Source organism: Erpetoichthys calabaricus, chromosome 1 (genome assembly GCF_900747795.2).
Source record: "Erpetoichthys calabaricus chromosome 1, fErpCal1.3, whole genome shotgun sequence".
Classification (NCBI taxonomy): Eukaryota; Metazoa; Chordata; class Cladistia; order Polypteriformes; family Polypteridae; genus Erpetoichthys; species Erpetoichthys calabaricus.
In genome coordinates, this window is record NC_041394.2 from 101,846,255 (window position 1) to 101,866,794 (window position 20,540).

Here is a 20,540-nt window from a genome sequence, read left to right on the forward strand (position 1 = left end):
AAAAAGCACATATTTATCTACTTGATTCACCTTTGAGCAATGAAGAGGCTGATCTTAATTTTCACCATGTTCTACTGTAGTCATTTCTCATAGTGTAGGTAAATAACCTTTAAAAATTAAAAGGCTAAGTCCAAGTAACTTTTTACATTTTGACCCTGGCTGTTTCACCTTCATTTTTAAATGCTAGAAAAAATATTTTTTAATTATTAATAAATTATTTAATTTAAGACACAATTTAATATGGCAAATTAATATATACCATGAATTTAAAGAATTAATTTTGACTTGAAAAATATATGCTAAACTAAATACAAACTACATAGTCAGAAGTGTCATGCCTACTTCCAATTTTTATTAAATTAGCTAAACTTGCGATCTCAAATTTAAAACATAAAACAATTCTAATACATGTCTTACTATTTTATACATACAGTATAAATATAGACAGTGACATTTTAATGCTGTATACCATGGGTAGGCAACGTTGGTCTTGGAGGGCAGCAGTGGCTGCAGGTTTTTGTTCCAACCCAGCTGCTTAATTAGAAAGCAATGATTGCCAGTCTCAGACTTTATTTAATTTAATGGCAAGTTAGTCTTTAATGTAATGTTCTTATATCACAGATTTTTTTTCTTTCCAACTAAACCATCCAAATGATTTGAAGCCTAAACCAGATTATTTTCAGTCTGTTACATTTTTCTCTTAAGTGTTTTATTAAACTAAATAGTGCATGATGAATCCACACAGGTGTAAATGGAAACAAGCTAGATGGAGAAGCGGTGGCTCCTTTGCATTTACATCTTATTGCTAATGTGGAGCCATTAAAATCACTGAATGCTGCTATTTAAGACTGAAATAAGCAATTAAGGGTGGGGAAAATTTAGCGAGACCACTAAAATGAAGTAGAAAAATGGAACAAAAACCTGCAGCCACTGCGATTGCCTACCCCTGCTGTATACAATGACAAAAGTAGAAATCTCAGACTATTGTGAATGAATATTGGCTATTGCTATTTTCAGTATATACAGTATGGACTAGATCCTCGAAAATACATGTAAAAGGGAAAATAGAGAGAGACTTAGATTGATTTAGAGCCGTGCATGGTCATTTATATGTCCATCCATCCATCCATTTTCCAACCCGCTGAATCCGAACACAGGGTCACGGGGGTCTGCTGGAGCCAATCCCAGCCAACACAGGGCACAAGGCAGGAAACAATCCTGGGCAGGGTGCCAACCCACCGCAGGACACACACAAACACACCCACACACCAAGCACACACTAGGGCCAATTTAGAATCGCCAATCCACCTAACCTGCATGTCTTTGGACTGTGGGAGGAAACCGGAGCCCCCGGAGGAAACCCACGCAGACACGGGGAGAACATGCAAACTCCACGCAGGGAGGACCCGGGAATCGAACCCAGGTCCCCAGATCTCCCAACTGCGAGGCAGCAGCGCTACCCACTGCGCCACCGTGCCGCCCATTTATATGTCTTCCGAGTTAAATGAATTTACAGCTAAGGACGGATTAATTATTAGATAATGTACTCCAAAATATTCTTCAAGTGAGCACTTATATCTGTGATTCACTGTAAAATAGTATTTCACAACTACATTTGTTTTTATGAAGTTTCATTTGAAATTTGTAGGTCTGATGAAATTTATAAGCATGAGATTTTGTAATAATTACCATGCTGTACTGTGTATCTGCACTCCACAGATATGGGCATGTTCCAGCACAAAAGTTAGCTCTGTATCCTTTTGGCTCATGTATCCACTTCCAATTCAAGTCTCTTCGAAAGTCAATGTACAAAGAGCGCAAACAACAACCCTGTTCAATGTTTCTAAAAAATGGAGAAAAGGAAAAAACAGTGAACGCTACTTTATGGAAAATGAAAATCATGATTTTGCATAAACATTTGGGCATCTACTTTGCTTACTTAACCGTGCAATATTAAAATAAAAAAGAAATTTCTTTGGAAAGTAAATCCAGCAGATGTCTTTTAGCTAAACAACAAAAAACACTTTTAACACAGTAGATGAAATTATACTAAACTATATTCATGACTGAGTGCACAAGGACTTTGTCTGTAAAAAGACAGATGAAGCACAGAAAAGACTACCTAGATCAATGGTTCTCAGTCTCAGTCCTGGAGACACCACGTGGCTGAAGGTTTTTGTTCCAAAGTTCTCTTTTTAATTGGACTCCAAGCCTAATTAAGCAAGCTGTTAGTTCCTAATTTCTAAATTGTGAGGTAACTGCAGAAATTACAGAACTAAGTTAGGTAAAGTTTTACTAGAAAATCACCAAACAATTACTGTATATATGTTAACTAGAGATAATTTATTCTTTTTTTGACTTGATTTTTCAATAATTTTCATCATCATCCAGGTGTTCTGGTTGTTTAATCTATTGTTTGCTAATTGGCACGTTATCCGGTCTGACGCTGAAGAAGAGTGCCTTTCAGCACTCAGTGTTGTTGTCCTGCTGTCATTATCAAGAAACATTTAAAGGAACAAATTCAACAGAAAATGAATATTAAGCAAAATGGGAGAGTTAAGCATTTTATGCTATAATAAAAATACAAATATTTATAAACTCTAAATAATTTGTAAATGGAGGAAAAATTCACTGCTTTGCTTTTCTGACTTCAGCATAAGCCAAGACAAAAAATAGATTGGCTAATTAAATGTGATCAGTTGCACGTAAAAGTATACACTGATTGTGAAACTGCCTGTAACAAGCACAGAGTATGAGAACCACTGTCTTAGACCTTTCATTAATGTGAAAATCTTTCTATCATTTAAGAAATGACTGGATTAAATTGTAGGAAAAATTAACTACTAATCAACAAATGAGCTGGATGAACCAAATAGTCATTAGTTATTTGTTGGCTGTTTTATACTTTTATGCTCTTACTATAGCCATGACTTCTGCGAGAGATCATACCAGCTGAAGCACCTGTCATGTAGCCAATAAGGCAAAATAAGCCAGCTCTCTCAGCACACAGTCTAAAGCTTTCCATAAACCAGACTCACTCTACTATAATTCAAACACAATATCTGAAGAAACAGTAAAGTTTTACATATTGAAATTCTATGTATCATTCAAATATCAGTATTCATACATTTTTGTGGGTTTCCTTTGGGTGCTCCGGTTTCCTCCCACAGTCCAAAGACATGCAGGTTAGGTGCATTGGCGATCCTAAATTGTCCCTAGTGTGTGCTTGGTGTGTGGGTGTGTGTGACTTGCGGTGGGCTGGCAACCTGCCCGGGGTTTGTTACTGCCTTGTGCTCTGTACTGGCTGGGATTGGCTCCAGCAGACCCCCATGACCCTGTGTTAGGATATAGCGGGTTGGAAAATGACTGACTGACTGACTTTCTAATAAAATAGAAAAGCTATCATAATAAAAGCCAATGTTTCTAAGAAGATGGGAATATAACAATTAAAAAAAAATGTGATTAAAGTGTTTTATTAGCATGTACTGTATAGACAGTTAAATAATGTGGTTTCCTCAACTATATTAAAGTGACACATCACAGACAATTCTTAAAGGAGGCAAATATTATGGAGATGCATTTTATTTTGACAGTGGAAAAAAATGTTCATTTTTTTCAGCATTTGGCAAGTATTAAATAGAAAACCTGAAAAACTGCAAGAAAGAAGATGATCTCAGTGATGTCAGACAACAGCTGCCAGCAGCCTGAGCATCTGTGCTGCTTATATTGCTAAAGAAGCCAATACTTGTGAAATATGATTTCACTTTCAGTAGGCTTTGCTATAGAATTCATAATTTGAAAAGCATGGGCAGCCAGCTCTTACTCTCAAAAAATGTATGCTATACAGTTGTGAGAAAATGTTTGGGATGCATTTGTAATTTTTGAATTTCTGGATGAATGACTACCTTCATCCATCCATCCATCCCTCCATTTTCTGATGCTTATCCAGGTCAAGGTCATATGGGCAGCACTCTAAGCAAAGATGCCCAGACATCTCTTTTCCCCCACTGCCTCTTAGGGGATACCATGGCGTTCCCAGGCCAGCCAATAGAGAGAACCTCCCAGTGTGTTTTGCAAAGTCTCCTCCCAGTTGGACATGCCCAAAGTAACCCCCTAGGGAGAAATGCAGGAGGCGTCCAATCAGGTTCCTGAATCACCTCAGCTGGCTTCTTTCAATGCAGAGGAGCAGTGCTATACTTTCAGCTTGTCCAGAATGTCTGCGCTTCTCACCCTGTCTTTAAGGACACCTCACAATACACATGTAGTCTGGTTGATCATACTCCCATGAACTCTCAAGAATCCTTCTGAGGGCATAAAGCTGTGCCCGGAATAGAGTCCACATTGTTGGATCCTCCTTCCCAGAACATTGGCATGGGCCTTCCCAGGGAACTGAAGAGTGCAATGAATCAAAGAATGACTCCTAAAATAAGACTGAATCCGCTTTAATATTTTAACAGTAAAAGCAGACACATCTTTCCTAAGATTTTAAAAGATTTTTCTTATATTCGACCTTGACTATTTGCATAATATGTTTAATACACATATAAAAATACATAATTGTGTGTGTGCTGTTTGCTTAATCAGACTGTCTTTGATTGATCAGACTATCGTAATATAGGAGCCATTTTTATGGGAATTCAGGACTTTCAAAATAGAGCAACTCACCCACAAGCAGCAGACATATTTATTAAGAAATATAGTCATTACAGTCAAGAAGTCATTACTTGGAACATGCTGGTGTATCTCCTGCAGTACGCTTTTTTCTGCTTTTCTTTTGAGAAGATTCCATCCTGTATGATGGCAGCAAAGTAAATATCAGATGTGGTGTCTTATTGCTGTAATCCAATTTGCTTCCCTTTCCTGGCTTCTTGAACTGCTTTATCAAGTCATCATCTATACCTTGAAAATGAAAAAGAAGACACAATATGTGTTTTTTTGTTATTAAATAAACTACTGTAATTGTTCTTTTGATTTCAAAGTGGATTCTTTTAAACATCAACTAGGTTTTTAGCCTTTACTATGGTTCTTTTTTTAATTTTATTGAATTTATTAAAATCAAATAACACTCCATACAAGCAAGTCAAGTTTTACAAAACTAGGTTAGAAACAAATCAACCCCCACCACTGAGAGCCTTTACTAGGGTTCTGTCAAGGCAGACCCATATTAATGCTTTAACATTATACATTTCATTTGCCACAGATCTCAGCCTTAAACACGTGCTTGGCTACGTATTAGAACAGAAGACAACATTCTATGGGTCACCAGCTTGCATAATAGACACCTCATAGCAAAACAGCTTCAAGCACAGCTTAACAGTGGTCAAAAAAGCAAGTCTCAGTTTCTACTGTGAAAAGGAGACTTTGTGCTACAGGTCTGACAGGGCATGTGGCAGTAAGAAAGCAATTACTTAACAGACAAAAATAGGGTCTTGAAATACCGGCTGTGGAGTACTGTAAACTGATGAATCAAAATTTTAAATCTTTGGTTTATCAGGCAGTGTGTTTTTATGCCACCGAGTTGGTAAAAGAATGGTTCCTTGGTGTTTTACACTAGCTATTAAACAAGGTGGAGGAAGTTTGATGGTCTGGGGTTCTTTTGCTGGAGGCAGAGTTAGTGACTACAGAGTGACTAGCATTCTGAATCAAAAGTGTTACCACAGTTTGGCTTTTATATCAGAAAAAGTTGGCTACTTTCAGATGAATCAAAAATTTGAATAAAATGTTATACAATTAATAATTCCTTGACTTATTTTTTATTCCTCATTGTTTATTTGTTCTAATTCTTGATTTAATGAAACAATATTAAACTGCATTAATTTCCATTAAAACAGAAAAAACTGAGATGTTCTAAAACTTTTGACCAGTAGTGTATATTTTATGATGAACAATTTTCCTATATGGGGAACATCATTTAAAAAAAACTGTACATTTTCCTAACATGATTTTGGTAAAACTTGATTATAAATTGTCACAACTCTGTATCTAAATTAATTAATTAATATACACACAATCTCCAAGACTTTGAGGGGCCCTGGTTAATCCCAGCACCATAAAACACAAGGAAAAGCCCAACCCTGGAAAGGATACCGTTCCACACAGGGCCCACTTATGCATACACCTACACTCATATTAACAAAAGACCATTTGAAATTGCCAATCAGGATGTTTGAGAAAAACAGAAGACCCCAAAAGAAAGTCCACACAGACATGGGGATAAATTGCAACTCTACATAGAGTATGACTAGGCACATGACTGAAACTCAAGATGCTGGATGATTATCTGTGAAGCAGCAGTATTAACAACTGAGCCACCATGACACCCCCAACAATGTGTCCCTAATCAATTATTTCTACCCTTGAGAGCTATAGGCATTTGGGAAAACAAAAAAAAAGTATTCAGTATAATATACAGCCTTTTTATAACAACAATGGTTTACAGTGGAAGAAAAGAAACAAAGAAGTTTTGTCACTGCCAAATCAGTGCACTGAAAAGGAGAAATAATTTCATCCATAAGTCTTGACTGAAGCTTTCAAAATTGAAAAAAAAAAAGACAACACCTTCTTTTGCGCATGAATTACTATATACAGTGGAACCTCGGGTCACAACCATAATTCGTTCCAAAACTGTTGTCGAAACCAGATTTGGTCGTGACCCGAAGTAATTTCCCCCATAGGATTGTATGTAAATACAATTAATCCATTCTGGACCGTACAAGCTGTATGTAAATATATATTTTTTTAAAGATTTTTAAGCACAAAAATAGTTAATTATACCATAGAATACACAGTGTAATAGTAAACTAAATGTTTACTAACTTCTTCGGTCACTCCAACTCCTTGATCGCTCAGCTGGAGCGACCGCTTCCTTCTGCCCCACCAAGTGTCGGCCAAAACACCCCTGCTTGGGCTCTCACTCTCTCTCTCTCTCTCTCTCTCGCGCTTGCGCTCTCTCTCTCACGCTCTTGTGCTCTCTCACTCTCGCTCGCGTTCTCATGCTCTCTCTCTCGCTGCAAAGGGAGAGACTGAACACGTGCGGAAATCATCGGTGCGTATGAACCGGAAGGGAAACTGGCTTGTTCGTCACCCGAGTGTGTGGTCGTGAACAGATGCAAAAGTTTGGCGAACTTTTTGGTCGTAACCTGATTGTACGTGGTCCAAAACGTTCGTGACCCGAGGTTCCACTGAAAATGTGGAAAAAGAAAAATGTGGAAAAAAGAATGAAAATGTGGCAAAAACATTTAACATCCCGTTTACAGCAAACTGAAACCAAAAATTAGACCTCTTCAGAATTTAGTTTTGCATTTCATGTTTAATGATGAACTAAAAACCAAAACCACAACCATATGCTTCAGACAAAGAATCAAAAATCAAAGAACTGAAATCTCAAATGGACTGGCAGTGCACAAAAGCAGAAATGTTCAAGGGCAATGAGGTTCAGAGTGATGAAATTCAAAGGGCATTATGTTATTGATCTTGAATTAACTTAAAATGCATGCTGTGCTGTGCAACAGAGAATACAACCAATTTTGTCTTGGATGTTAAAATCTAGTATAAAGTGCAAGTTTTTAGTCTGACATGGGGCCAGCCATAAAGTCACACAATGCAAGTGTAATCAGTCGCGCAATGGCAAAAATATTTTGTCCTTAAGAATGGTCCAATAAGGTGACTACTCATAAAATAATGTACAACAACAGTTATTCTAAGCAATTTAACGAGTGGCAATACTCGTAATAAAAGTTTGATATACACTTATCCACATTAGTCATTAATTTTTATACTTTCTTCTCTTGCATCTCTTTGGCCTTTACCAAGGTAAGTAAATTAAAATATCTTCCTTTTTGTAACAACTACCTTTTTCTCATTCTGTATTTAATAAATCATTCAGAGAAATAATGGCATATGGTCAGGTGATCAATAGATCGATAGGAATCAATGGACTTTATGAGTATGCAGTATCCTTTTTCTATACCTTCAACACCATCCATAAATAAAGACTTTTCTAAGGTAAAATGATGGTAGAAGTGCTTGATAAAGTAGCCATTCAGTCTGGAGAACAACCAAATTAGATTTGTTTCTTTTTTACAAAGATGAATCAAAACCTTAAACATTGCTCACTGCCAAGAATGAAAATGTGGCAAAACATTTAACATCCCGTTTACAGCAAACTGAAACCAAAAATTAGACCTCTTCAGAATTTAGTTTTGCATTTCATGTTTAAAGATGAACTAAAAACCACAAGACCAGTAAAATGCATTTCGAGCATCTTTAGTTAAAAAAACACACACTTTTTACATGGTTGAGTTTGAAATCTCTTTCTTAAAGTATAGTAAATAAATGGGTAAATAAAAAATTGTCCATAGTGAGTCAGCCACTGTCCATTTGCAAAGCAAAGCCCCTAAGGAGCACCTGACCCCGCCAGAGGACATGTAGTAGCAGTGGCCATGTATTTTTCCCTAGATACCATTGTTTTACAATACCCAAAAGATGGTTGTTAATTTAATCTGTTACTCAAAACTGCCTGCATATAATTCAAGAATAGGACTTCAACCATATAAGCTAGTAATGTAAAACAGGAAGCACAGTGCCCAACCTATTACTCTTTATTTCAATTTAAAATGTTCTCCACCATTATACGAGTTTGTCCTAGTAGTATCTGGAGGAAAGCAGAAACCAGACTAAAGCCAGCTTACTGTAGTTTCACCAACATGCTTAAAAGAGTAAACCAATCAGGCAATTAGAATAAAAGAACACAATAAAAAGATGCAATGCAGTGCACTTGTACCTTTTTGGGTGCAATTCACAACATAATGTAAGACTTGTTTAACAGCAAATTAAGTTTTTTTTTTTTTTTTTTTGCATTTCAGCAATGGCACTTAAGTATATTCTTTATGAGCAATTAAAGACCATCTGTGCTTGCTAAAGATATCCTAAAAAATCTGCTTCTTTAACTTTCTTCTCACTGGATAGAGTTTCCTATAACTATTCGTCAATATAGCATAGCTACAGTAAATGAAAATCAATTGAACAGGTGTAACCATGTACTGTATGTACTAAAAAAATTCACAGTTCAGAAAGAGCATTAGCACAGTACTCGTGTCATGATCTGTTTTTGTTATACCATGACACTTTTGAAAGCTAGATGAAAGCTAGCTAGTTCTTCAGTTTTATCATACTGTGTTCTGTTCTTTACTAAATGAAAAAGTATGTAAACTACACAATATTTTGTCAATTAATTAAACTTAAAATGAACTCTCTAGCTTTAGCTATATTTACTTTTTACTATCAGATACTATTATCTTGTTCAGCTTAGTTACACAGGATGTGCCCTTTGTCACAAGTGCATCAAAATGTTTATTTGGGGATTAAAATATTGTAATGAAAAAGGTGTTTATTATATAATATGTTGTGACTTCAAGCATGTTACTTTGGAAGGAACTATAACAAATATCCATCAGTTTGTATCATGTTCCTCTCAAGGAAATAACAAATTGGACTTGTTCTATTTAAATGTTTAGGTTGCCTTTAAGTGTAAACTACTGGCACCTTTGGGCGGATCTGACAAAAACCTTATTAATCTTGTTCCCAGCTACAAGCTTAATATTAGATGACAACCTGTTACCACCATGATAGCGACAAAGTGGAATGTGGAAGCTGAAATGGCTCTGTATGACCGCTGCCAAATGACAGACTGGGAAATGATGTGTGAGTCACATGGGGATGATATTAAGGGATTCACTCACTGCATTACAGACTATATAAACTTTTGTGTCAACACTGTGGTATACACAAAACAGGATGTTGCTTTCCAAACAACAAATTCTGGATTGCTAAGGAGCACAGCACATACCAATTGCTCAAGATTCTTGTGTCAATTAAGCCAATTCAGGGTTAAATATGGCCATTTCACCGATGTTTAGTACCCCCCCCGGTAAATAATTCTAAAAGAAAACATCCTTATGTGAAAAATATAGTGGCAAAATCAGTCAAACATGCCATTTAGGTGGCATTTCTGTATTTTCAGTTTATATTTTTGTTTTTAGTTTTTGTTTATTGGTATTGTGTTTGCTTCTCTACATGCTCCTAGCTCACAATAATCCTGTCAGTCTTTGTCCTTATCAATGGTATCCTCTGCCACCTCTTTAGTCTGTTCCTAAAGCTCCAGAAAGTGTTGCTGGATTATTGTGCATCCTGCATTTTTCACATTCCAAAGAAGGCAGGCACCTCTTCACCTAATGACTACAGAACAGTGATACATCTCACAATATGAAGATCTTTGATAGGCTGGTCATGCATTATATTAGTCCATTTGTGGCATACCACCTGGACCTGCTTCAGTTTGCCAATCAAACAAATAATAGAGTGCAGGATACAATTATCTACAGTGTCTGCTCCAAAAGGTGTATTCTCACCTGGGCAAAGCTAGTAGCATTATGAGAATTATGCTATTCAATTTCTCCAGTGCCTTCAGTATAATCCGGCCATCCCTGCTAAGAGTTAAGATCGGAAATATGCAAGTGGATGAGCCTATGGTGTCCTGGATAATGAACTATGTGTCAGGCAGACCGCAGTTTGTGAGACTCAAGGGCTGTATATAGATGTGAGCAATACTGGAGCACCACAAGAAATGATTCTGCACTTATGGGGTATATTGATAACGGAGATAAGACAGAGTATATGAGTGCAGCAGAGAGTTTTGTCTCTTGGTGCAGAAAGATTTGCCTTTAACTTAACATGCATCAGCTATCAACTTTCAAAATGAACATAAGCGGACATGGCTTTCAATAAATATCTAAGGAAAAGAAATTAGAAAAAAAGTACTTTAACAATTTAAAAATACCCCCCCCCCCCCCCCCCATTAGTCATTACTTTTTCAATAGACCTATGCAGATATTCAAAGCAACTGAAAACCCCACCAAAACAGGATTGTACCTATTTTAAAATCCTGCTTTTTCATGATTAAAAGATGGATTTTAGATTTCAGAACCAAGATATTTTATTGTTCACAAACCTGGAATAGTTTTTCTTTTGTACCCCTATCCATCAGTTTAGAGAAAAAAAAAATGTATATTTAAGTATATATTTAGGTTAAAATGTGAGTGGCAGCATGGCATGGCACAATACAAATATATTTGATTGATGTCTCCCTGACATTTCGATTATGGGCTGTTTCCTTTATGTGAAATACAACATAATGGTAATTCACACATACTTGATACCCTGAACTGTAAAACTGTATGCTGTGATGCTTCAAAGCTATAGTATAAGGCTTATACTATAGCTTTGAAGCATCACAGCATACAGTTTTACAGTTCAGGGTATCAAGTATGTGTGAATTACCATTATGTTGTATTGAGACAGTGATTGGAAACATGAAGACCATGAGTTATAATTTTGACTCTATTGAAAATGACACATTTGCTAAAGGGCTCAATATTACTGTATGCTTGATTTGTAAGCACTGCAGTGCTTACAAATCAAGCATACAGTAATATTGAGCCCTTTAGCAAATGTGTCATTTTCAATAGAGTCAAAATTATAACTCATGGTCTTCATGTTTCCAATCACTGTCTCATGAAACATATGTTTTCTTTTATTGAACAAGACATTTTCCTAGTGCAAACTTCAAGTCTTATTGCACATCAACCAAACAATCCACATGCACTTTCACAGCTGATTGTGTGTAAAGATGCATAGAGATTAGATGTTGCATACACAATATATTTCTTGCCTTTTATGCACAGCCGTGAAATATAATATAAAATAACCAAACACAGATAACTTCACATTATTGGAAACGCCTGAAACTCAGCTATTCAATGGTAATGAGTCTTTCACTGTATGTGGCTCGACATAGGTGGGATCTTTGATAAAAACAGACTCATCCAGCTGTGACGCGCTGCATGCCTAGGCATATACATTTGCAAATTGCATGTTTTACTAATGAAACAGAGCAGACAACATGAAAACCTATGATTTATTTAAAAGAAAAACCCCTTGGATATATACAAATTCCATTATTGCTTTTGATTGATCTGTGAGTTTATTGCAACATATACAAACAACTTTGAATTATGGCCATTGTGCATTAAGTGGTTACATTTTTATATTAACAAGAACCATGGAGTGATTTGTATTTGGCTGTATGTTGCATGATCCACACAGCAGACAAGATAGACTCCTCAAATTAAGAATTAATTTTGTGGTTAAATCTTAATTTAAAATGTTATAAAAAAATCATGCTCATTGATACTGCATGCTTCAGAGAAATCTGGCATTATCGGAGGCTGCACATTCTCAGAGCATGCAAAAATTGTGATGTGGATCTACAAATGAGGGTTGGCAAGATAAAAGTATGAAATGTTAAAAGTCACCACTACAAAGAAATTAAACCTGGAATTTGAATAAAGTGACATTTTATTCAACATTTCTGTAGATTTTTTTACACTGTTTAAGGATATTTCATCTAATCACTGTAGTAAAATACTGATAATTTGTGTCTGGGAGTTATAGCTGAAGAAGAGCTTTCATTTGTCTCTAATGGCAGACCATGTGTGAATATCGATGTTATCTAATCACATTTAAAATCAGTACCTGCAAATCGGGCTTCAAGTTCCTCACTTTTGTTGGGAATGATATTGTTACTGGAAGGGATGAATGTACAGCAGGGACAGTGAACACTGATCTTAAATCCCAAGTTCCTGTCTGGAAAAGAAAAAGAAATGTTAAAGTAAACAACCATGTCCATCATACTCAGATACTGTTACTGGAATACCAAGAAGAACATGTTTTAAAAGTTTTCAACTAACATAATGCACAGAGATGCCATTTTTAATCAAATTTAATTCCTAATATTTCCCAATTAGAATCCCTTCATTTTTCCCTTAAAAGGCACCAGAATTAAATGTTATTTTTAGATTATTCTGTAAAACTAGAATAAAATAGCCTGAGTGGACTATTTGCTGTTCATTAGAAGTCAAAAAACAAGGAACTGCATCAGGCAATTTGGGTTGTTTGGCTTGTTGGTTTAGGTGATGTAAAATTATCATACTTTAGTTTAATCTTAATTCACAGCCAGCACAATTTAATATATTAAATCAAAAATGTTCAGCTGCATACGAATTTGTATTTGGACTCATATCCAATTCAAGCATCAATTTTGTAAAATCATTTAGTATTTCTGTCACAGGGGCTCACCTATAACAGGCCAAATTAGAGTTACCAAGCAATCAAGCCTATAAATCTTTTGGATGTGTGATAAAAAGGAATTATCTTAAGAAAAAAAACATTAATTAATTAATTAAGGAGACTTCGCAAACAAGGTTCAAATCCTTGACCAGTCTTTTAGTAGTGTTCTACAATGGACAAGATGGTGATTATTTTAACAGATGATGGTAATGTTAAGTCTTGTTTAAAAGTGAATAAAGGATGTTGGTTCTTAAATATAGATTGTGAATGGTTTCTTAACATTCCATTTCATATGAATGTGCCTTCTTATCTGACCATGATGCAAAACCAGTGTATTTCAGTATAAAATCTGACATAGAGAGTGATTAGGCATACCAGAAAATACTAAACTGATTGGCAGGTGATATGATTCAAAAATAGGCAAGATGGCTCACAGCAATGAAAATAATTACAGAGGAAAGGAAGTTTGGTTTATATGCAAATAGTGAAATATACTTGGATGACTGCTATTTCCAGGACTCTCAAAAGATCTACAAATAAATGAGTAAGGTATGTAAGGCAAAAAAGAGAATAACAGAAATAAATAAATGTAGCTCTATAAGATTTGGCAAGACAAAAAAGAGAATAACAAAAATAAGTATGTCTATTGTTAACCTTGAATATAACAGAGTAAATGATGGAAAAATCAGGTGAGGTGATATTTGAATGTTTAACAAAATGGCTTAATCGATCCTCATTTTCTATACAGTCTATTTTAGACCAATGGTAAAGACAGTAATTGCAAAATGGGGGGACTGGAAATAACTGGGTGGACATGTCATAAGCCATTTTTAAATTTTAAAACCTTTTGTGGGTCCTGGTTGGAGGTTTGGGGTCTCTCTTGAAGCTCTGCACAGCTGAATTCATTCACAGTCAACGTAAGATCCAAAGTAGGGGCACTCTTTAAGTTTATTATGGTTCAATTCATTCATGATTGATGTAAGGTTCGAGGTTAATCCTCTTGGAAGTGAGCGGCTCAAATGATTGACAATTGATGATTAACATAAATCAAATAGAAGAATATTATGGGCAGGCTTTTGAATGGGGGGCCTAGGCCTCCCCAGATCCATCATAGTTCCACCCTTGCTTTACACCAAGATTTCAAGCACATAATGACATAAATGCATACCTCCCTTAAAAGCAGAAGAATTCTTATTGAGTGTTCGTAACCAAAGACATCTTTTTTAGTAAAACTGGTTAAAATGTTAACCACTGACAGTAATTGGCATATATTGAACATTTGTAAGATTAAGAAAAAAAAAACGTGAGAGTTCCCTTAAAATCTGGATCATTTTCGGTCTATTATGCATGCATTTCTTGTGTTAAAAATATGGCAAGTAATCAGAACCAAACTATAAAAAGAAACCTTAATCTTAAAAATGTGTTACTCATTTTCATTTTCATTTCATATGTCTTGCCTTGATAGCTTTGGTATACAACAATCTGTTATTTCCCAACTCACTCCAGAGCACGCTCTCTTGATCTTGTATACTGCTCTGGCAATACACCAACTGATTGTAATGCATCTGATTTCTTCATATTTCAACATAATTTTGGTTGCCATTATTCAAATTTCTGCGGTGGGTTGGCACCCTGCCCGGGATTGGTTCCTGCCTTGTGCCCTGTGTTGGCTGGGATTGGCTCCAGCAGACCCCCGTGACCCTGTGTTCGGATTCAGCAGGTTGGAAAATGGATGGATGGATGGATTATTCAAATTTAAGCAACAATGCTCTATGTGTTATTGTCTCTCTATTATAAAAAGAAATCCTGTCCCCTGTCCTGATAGTCTACGATACATGATCCTCTCGGAAGATAATTTAAAGACCCGCGAGATGAAAGAGACCTGCCACGGTGCGTCTCACGGGAACATAGAACAAGAGTCTTGCAAGACACACCCTACTTACAACCAATATAAAAAAAAAAACAAATCAGTAGTGTAAAGGCAGTCATGCAGCACACACAGCTCCAGGGCTCTCAGTGCATATAAAGTGTATAAGGTCAATACGGTAGAAATGAATAGGGTAGAAATGAAACGTTGACGATTAAATGAAGAAGTAAGAAAAGCATGGAGAAAAGAGACTCAAAAGCGATGGAGAGAAAAAAATGGGTACAAAAAAAAGTAAAACGTCATAAACATGTTAAAAAACAAGGGGGCAAAAACACACAGATCAGGTGAGAGATAATGAAAACAGTGGAATTCAAAAGACACAAAAAAAAAAAACAGAGGCGCGAAACACACGCAGAACAAGATACAGAATATGAAAGCAGAAAAAAAAATAAAGTGTCTAAACAAAGAAACTAAAGATCGCATTAGCGCAAACGGCCAGAGTTATTTATTACAATGATGTGCAATCCACAATGGCCAGAAATCCGGAGATTCCTGAAAAAAATGACACCAACTACATTGGCACAAGATATTCCAACGTTCATAAGTAGATTGTTTTATCAGAAAGTATTAATTTTATTGAAAGAACTCGAAACGGTATTCGGGAAAATCCGAGCATACATTTACACGATCGAATTCCAAAAACGTGGTTTACCTCACATGTATTTATTGGTTACTTTACAAAAAAAATTATTAACTGCTGATGATGTTGACCGTTCTGTTTGTGCTGAAATTCCAAACAGAGAAAGCTATCCTGAATTATGGTACAAAGTCATTAAACACATGTCTCACGGGCCTCATTTAAAAGATTCAGCATGTTGGGACTCGAAAGAAAAAAAGTGTTTAAAAAAATTTCCAAAAGCTTTCGTTCAGACAACAGATATGACTAAGGCTGGCTTTCCAAACTATCGCCGAAGAGATAATCGTCACGAAAAACACACTTATCATAGAAAGAAAGATGAAAAAATTGTGATGATCGATAATTCAATGATTGTACCATATAATCCGTATTTACTAAAAAGATTCGACTGTCATATTAACGTCGAGTATTGTGCATCAGTGATGAGTATTAAGTACATCTACAAGTACATTCATAAAGGACACGATAGAGTACGCGTAACTTTATTGAAAGAACAAGCACAGGACGAAGTTCAAGCATATTTAGATACTCGATACGTTAGTGCAATGGAAAGCAGATGGCATTTAATGGAATTACCAATGAACGGACGAAGTCATTCTGTCTACCCGTGAGACCAAAGACACACCCTACTTACAATCTATCAAATAGGACAATAGGCAGCAAAATATTCAGTCTTGTGAAGGATTTGAGCACACACAGATCCAGGGCTTTCAGCGCATAGAAAGTGTATAAGGTACGTTATAAATTAAATGGCGACAACTAAGCGAAGAAGAAAGCAACGCGGAGAAAAGAGACTCAAATGCGTTGGACAGAAAAAAGTGCAAGAAAGAATAATCGTGGTGCAAATTCAGAAAATAAGGAAAGTAATTAAACTTAAAGTAATTAAACGCTAAACACATGAAGAGCAGGTTAGAGACTATGTGGCACTATACACATGTGGAGAAAGTTAAAGGATATGAAAGTAGGAAAATTAGAAAATCTAAAAAAAAAGTAAAGATCGCACTAGCGCAAACAAACAAACTACCTCATTTAACTATGCACCAGTCTAACTTTGGCTTTGCACAATAATTACTACACTATTGCACCGTAACACTTAATTCTACTTTATTCACATAATTGTACTTATTTATTATATTCTACTATACTGTTACCTTTCTATCTATCTAACTAATTATTAGTTATCTGTCTATCTAATCTAACTGATATTCTTCTAACTTTGCACAGTTTTTGATAAGTGGATCAGGATGCATTTCACTGCATGTTGTCCTATATAACTATGCATGTGACAAATAAAGAATGTTGAGAATTTCAAAAACGGAGTTTACCACACATGCATTTATTGGTTACTTTGTTCATGTATATATGTTTATCTATCTGCTTATTTAAAAAGCTACATTTACCCCAGGAGTCAAAAACGTCCTGTCTAGCCCTTGTACAAAAACCTAGACAAAAGCTGGGGTATCACCTTGGTAACCCCATGTACTTTTGGAACTGTAAGAGGAAAATAGCACAACTTTACAGACAGGAGTCCAATGCAGAACTCTACTTACTTTTTTACTTTGTACAAAAAATTAACTGCTGATGATGTAGATCGTTTTGTCTGTGTTGACATTCCAAACAGAGAAACCTATCCTGACCTCATTAAAAAGATTCAGCATATTGGGACTCGCAAGATTACAAATATTGTTTTTACAGAAGTTCTGAAATAAAAGTGAAACTAATGAAATAGCAACAATTCAAAGAAAAAAAATCTTAAAAGTGTGTATCCAGAAAACCAAACATGGGGGTTGGCGAGCAAAGCGAGCAGGGGGCGAAGCCCCCTAGTAACATAAAAAATATAAATATCTCTGCTTTGACTACAGTAATTGATAACCTTACCCTCAATGAAGATTTCCTTACTCTAGATGAATTTGTTTCTTACTACAGTGACAGACTCCAAAGCCTTTTGGATATATTTGCTCCTCTAAAAACCCAGGCTGTTTTCTTTACACACTCTACTCCTTGGTTTACTCCTGAGCTTTGGCAGCTTAAAGAGAATGGCCATCGCTTACAATGTCTCTATAAAAAAACTAGACTCACTGTGTACATAGAAATGTATAGTGAGGACATCTGTGTGTACAAAGGTGCATAATCTGTGGCCAAATCTGTTTATCACTCTCAACAAATCGATTGAAGACTGCAAAGTGGTGGCAGGGGAAAGTGTAGTTAAGCACCATAGGATGGTGGTCTGTAGGATGACGTTGGAGATCAAGAAGAGAAAGAGAGTGAGGGCAGAGCCAAGGATCAAATGGTGGAAGTTGAAAAAGAAAGACTGCAAGGTTGAGTTTAGGGAGGAGGTGAGACAGGCACTGGGTGGCAGTGAAGAGTTACCAGACAGCTGGGAAACTACAACAGATGTAGTAAGGGTTACAGCAAGAAGGGTGCTTGGCGTGACATCTGGAAATAGGAAGGAGGAAAAGGAAACCTGGTGGTGGAATGAGGAAATACAGGAGAGTATACAGAGGAAGAGGATGGCAAAGAAGAAGTGGGATAGTCAGAGAGATGCAGAAAGTAGACAAGAGTACAAGGAGATAAGGCACAAGGTGAAGAGAGAGGTGGCGAAGGCTAAAGAAAAGGCGTATGATGAGTTGTATGAGAGGTTGGACACTAAGGAGGGAGAAAAGGACCTGTACCGATTGGCTAGACAGAGGGACTGAGCTGGGAAAGATGTGCAGCAGGTTAGGGTGATAAAGGATAAAGATGGAAATGCACTCACAAGCGAGGAGAGTGTGTTGAGCAGATAGAAAGCGTACTTTGAGAGGCTGATGAATGAAGAGAACGAGGGAGAGAAGAGGTTGGATGATGTGGAGATAGTGAATCAGGAAGTGCAATGGATTAGCAAGGAGGAAGTAAGGACAGCTATGAAGAGGATGAAAAATGGAAAGCCCGTTGGTCCAGATGACATACCTATGGAAGCATGGAGATGTTTAGGAGAGATGGCAGTGGAGTTTTTAACCAGATTGTTTAATGGAATCTTGGAAAGTGACAGGATGCCTGAGGAGTGGAGAAGAAGTTTACTGGTGCCAATACTTAAGAATAAGGGGGATGTGCAGGACTGCAGTAATTACAGGGGAATAAAATTGATGAGCCACAGCATAAAGTTATGGGAAAGAGTAGTGGAAGCTAGGTTAAGAAGTTAGGTGATGATTAGTGAGCAGCAGTATGGTTTCATGCCAAAGAAGAGCACCACAGATGCAATGTTTGCTCTGAGGAGGTTGAAGAAGTTTAGTGAAGGCCAGAAGGAGTTGCATTGCGTCTTTGTGGACCTGGAGAAAGCATATGACAGGGTGCCTCGAGAGGAGCTGTGGTATTGTATGAGGAAGTCGGGAGTGGCAGAGAAGTACATAAGAGTTGTACAGGATATGTATGAGGGAAGTGTGACAGTGGTGAGTTCTGCTTTTAGGAGTGATGGATGCATTCAAGTTGGAGGTGGGATTACATCAGGGATCGGCTCTGAGCCCTTTCTTATTTGCAATGGTGATGGACAGCTTGACAGACGAGATTAGACAGGAGTCCCCGTGGACTATGATGTTTGCTGATGACATTGTGATCTATTGTGAAAGTAGGGAGCAGGTTGAGGAGACCCTGGAGAGGTGGAGATATGCTCTAGAGAGGAGAGGAATGAAGGTCAGTAGGAATAAGACAGAATACATGTGTGTAAATGAGAGGGAGGTCAGTGGAATGGTGAGGATGCAAGGAGTAGCGAAGGTGGATGAGTTTAAATACTTGTGATCAACAGTACAGAGTAATGGGGATTGTGGAAGAGAGGTGAAAAAGAGAGTGTAGGCAGGATGGAATGGGTGGAGAAGAGTGTTGGGAGTAATTTGTGACAGATGGGTATCAGCAAGAGTGAAAGGGAAAGTCTACAGGACAGTAGTGAGACCAGCTATGTTATATGGGTTGGAAATGGTGCCACTGACCAGAAAGCAGGAGACAGAGCTGGAGGTAGCAGAGGTAAAGATGCTAAGATTTGCATTGGGTGTGACGAGGATGGATAGGATTAGAAATGAGTACATTAGAGGGTCAGCTCAAGTTGGACGGTTGGGAGACAAAGTCAGAGAGGCGAGATTGCGTTGGTTTCTACATGTGCAGAGGAGAGACGCTGGGTATATTGGGAGAAGGATGCTAAGCTGCCAGGGAAGATGAAAAGAGGAAGGCCTAAGCAAAGGTTTATGGATGTGGTGAGAGAGAGCATGCAGGTGATGGGTGTAAGACAGCAGGATGCAGAGGACAGAAAGATATGGAAGAAGATGATCCGCTGTGACAATCCCTAACGGGAGCAGCCGAAAGAAGAAGAAGACTCTAAACAAATCATGTGTGACATAATAAAAGAGCTTTGTTTTCCACTCTTAACAGAATTCTGTCACCTCCTGATCAATGTTCCCTCTAAGGAGTAGCATATAGTGAGCAAAAAACATTGTTTATGAGCGACAATTTGTTTAAGCCAAAAATTTATGAGCACCAACTCCGACGGTCGGAGTGAGCGATCGTGCGATAAGTATGAGCGACGCCGTCGGAATGAGCGATCGTGCGGGAAGTATGAGCGACGCTCTGAATTCATGTGAGCGATCGCTCACGCGCTTAGCTTAGAGGGAACATTGCTCCTGATATAATCCCTTCTTAAATGACCTGCACTGATACATGCAATGTATTCTTGGCTTTTTTTTAAAATAAAATTGATAATATCCATCAAGAGCTAGCAACTTCAATATGTACAGCATACAATTTTTATGTAAATATTTCAGCTGAGCC

General features: G+C 37.1%; 1 protein-coding gene across 1 annotated transcript in view; it reads right to left on the reverse strand.

The window, feature by feature from the left end:
* Positions 1-20,540, reverse strand: part of tgfb5 (transforming growth factor, beta 5) — an 84,280-nt gene that overhangs the window by 949 nt on the left and 62,791 nt on the right. The window contains exons 5-7 of the mRNA XM_028804458.2: positions 12,592-12,702; positions 4,725-4,899; positions 1,690-1,843 (exon numbers count right to left, since the gene is read on the reverse strand). Of these exons, the coding sequence (XP_028660291.1) occupies positions 1,690-1,843; positions 4,725-4,899; positions 12,592-12,702 (440 nt within the window). The remainder of the gene's footprint in view (positions 1-1,689; positions 1,844-4,724; positions 4,900-12,591; positions 12,703-20,540) is intronic.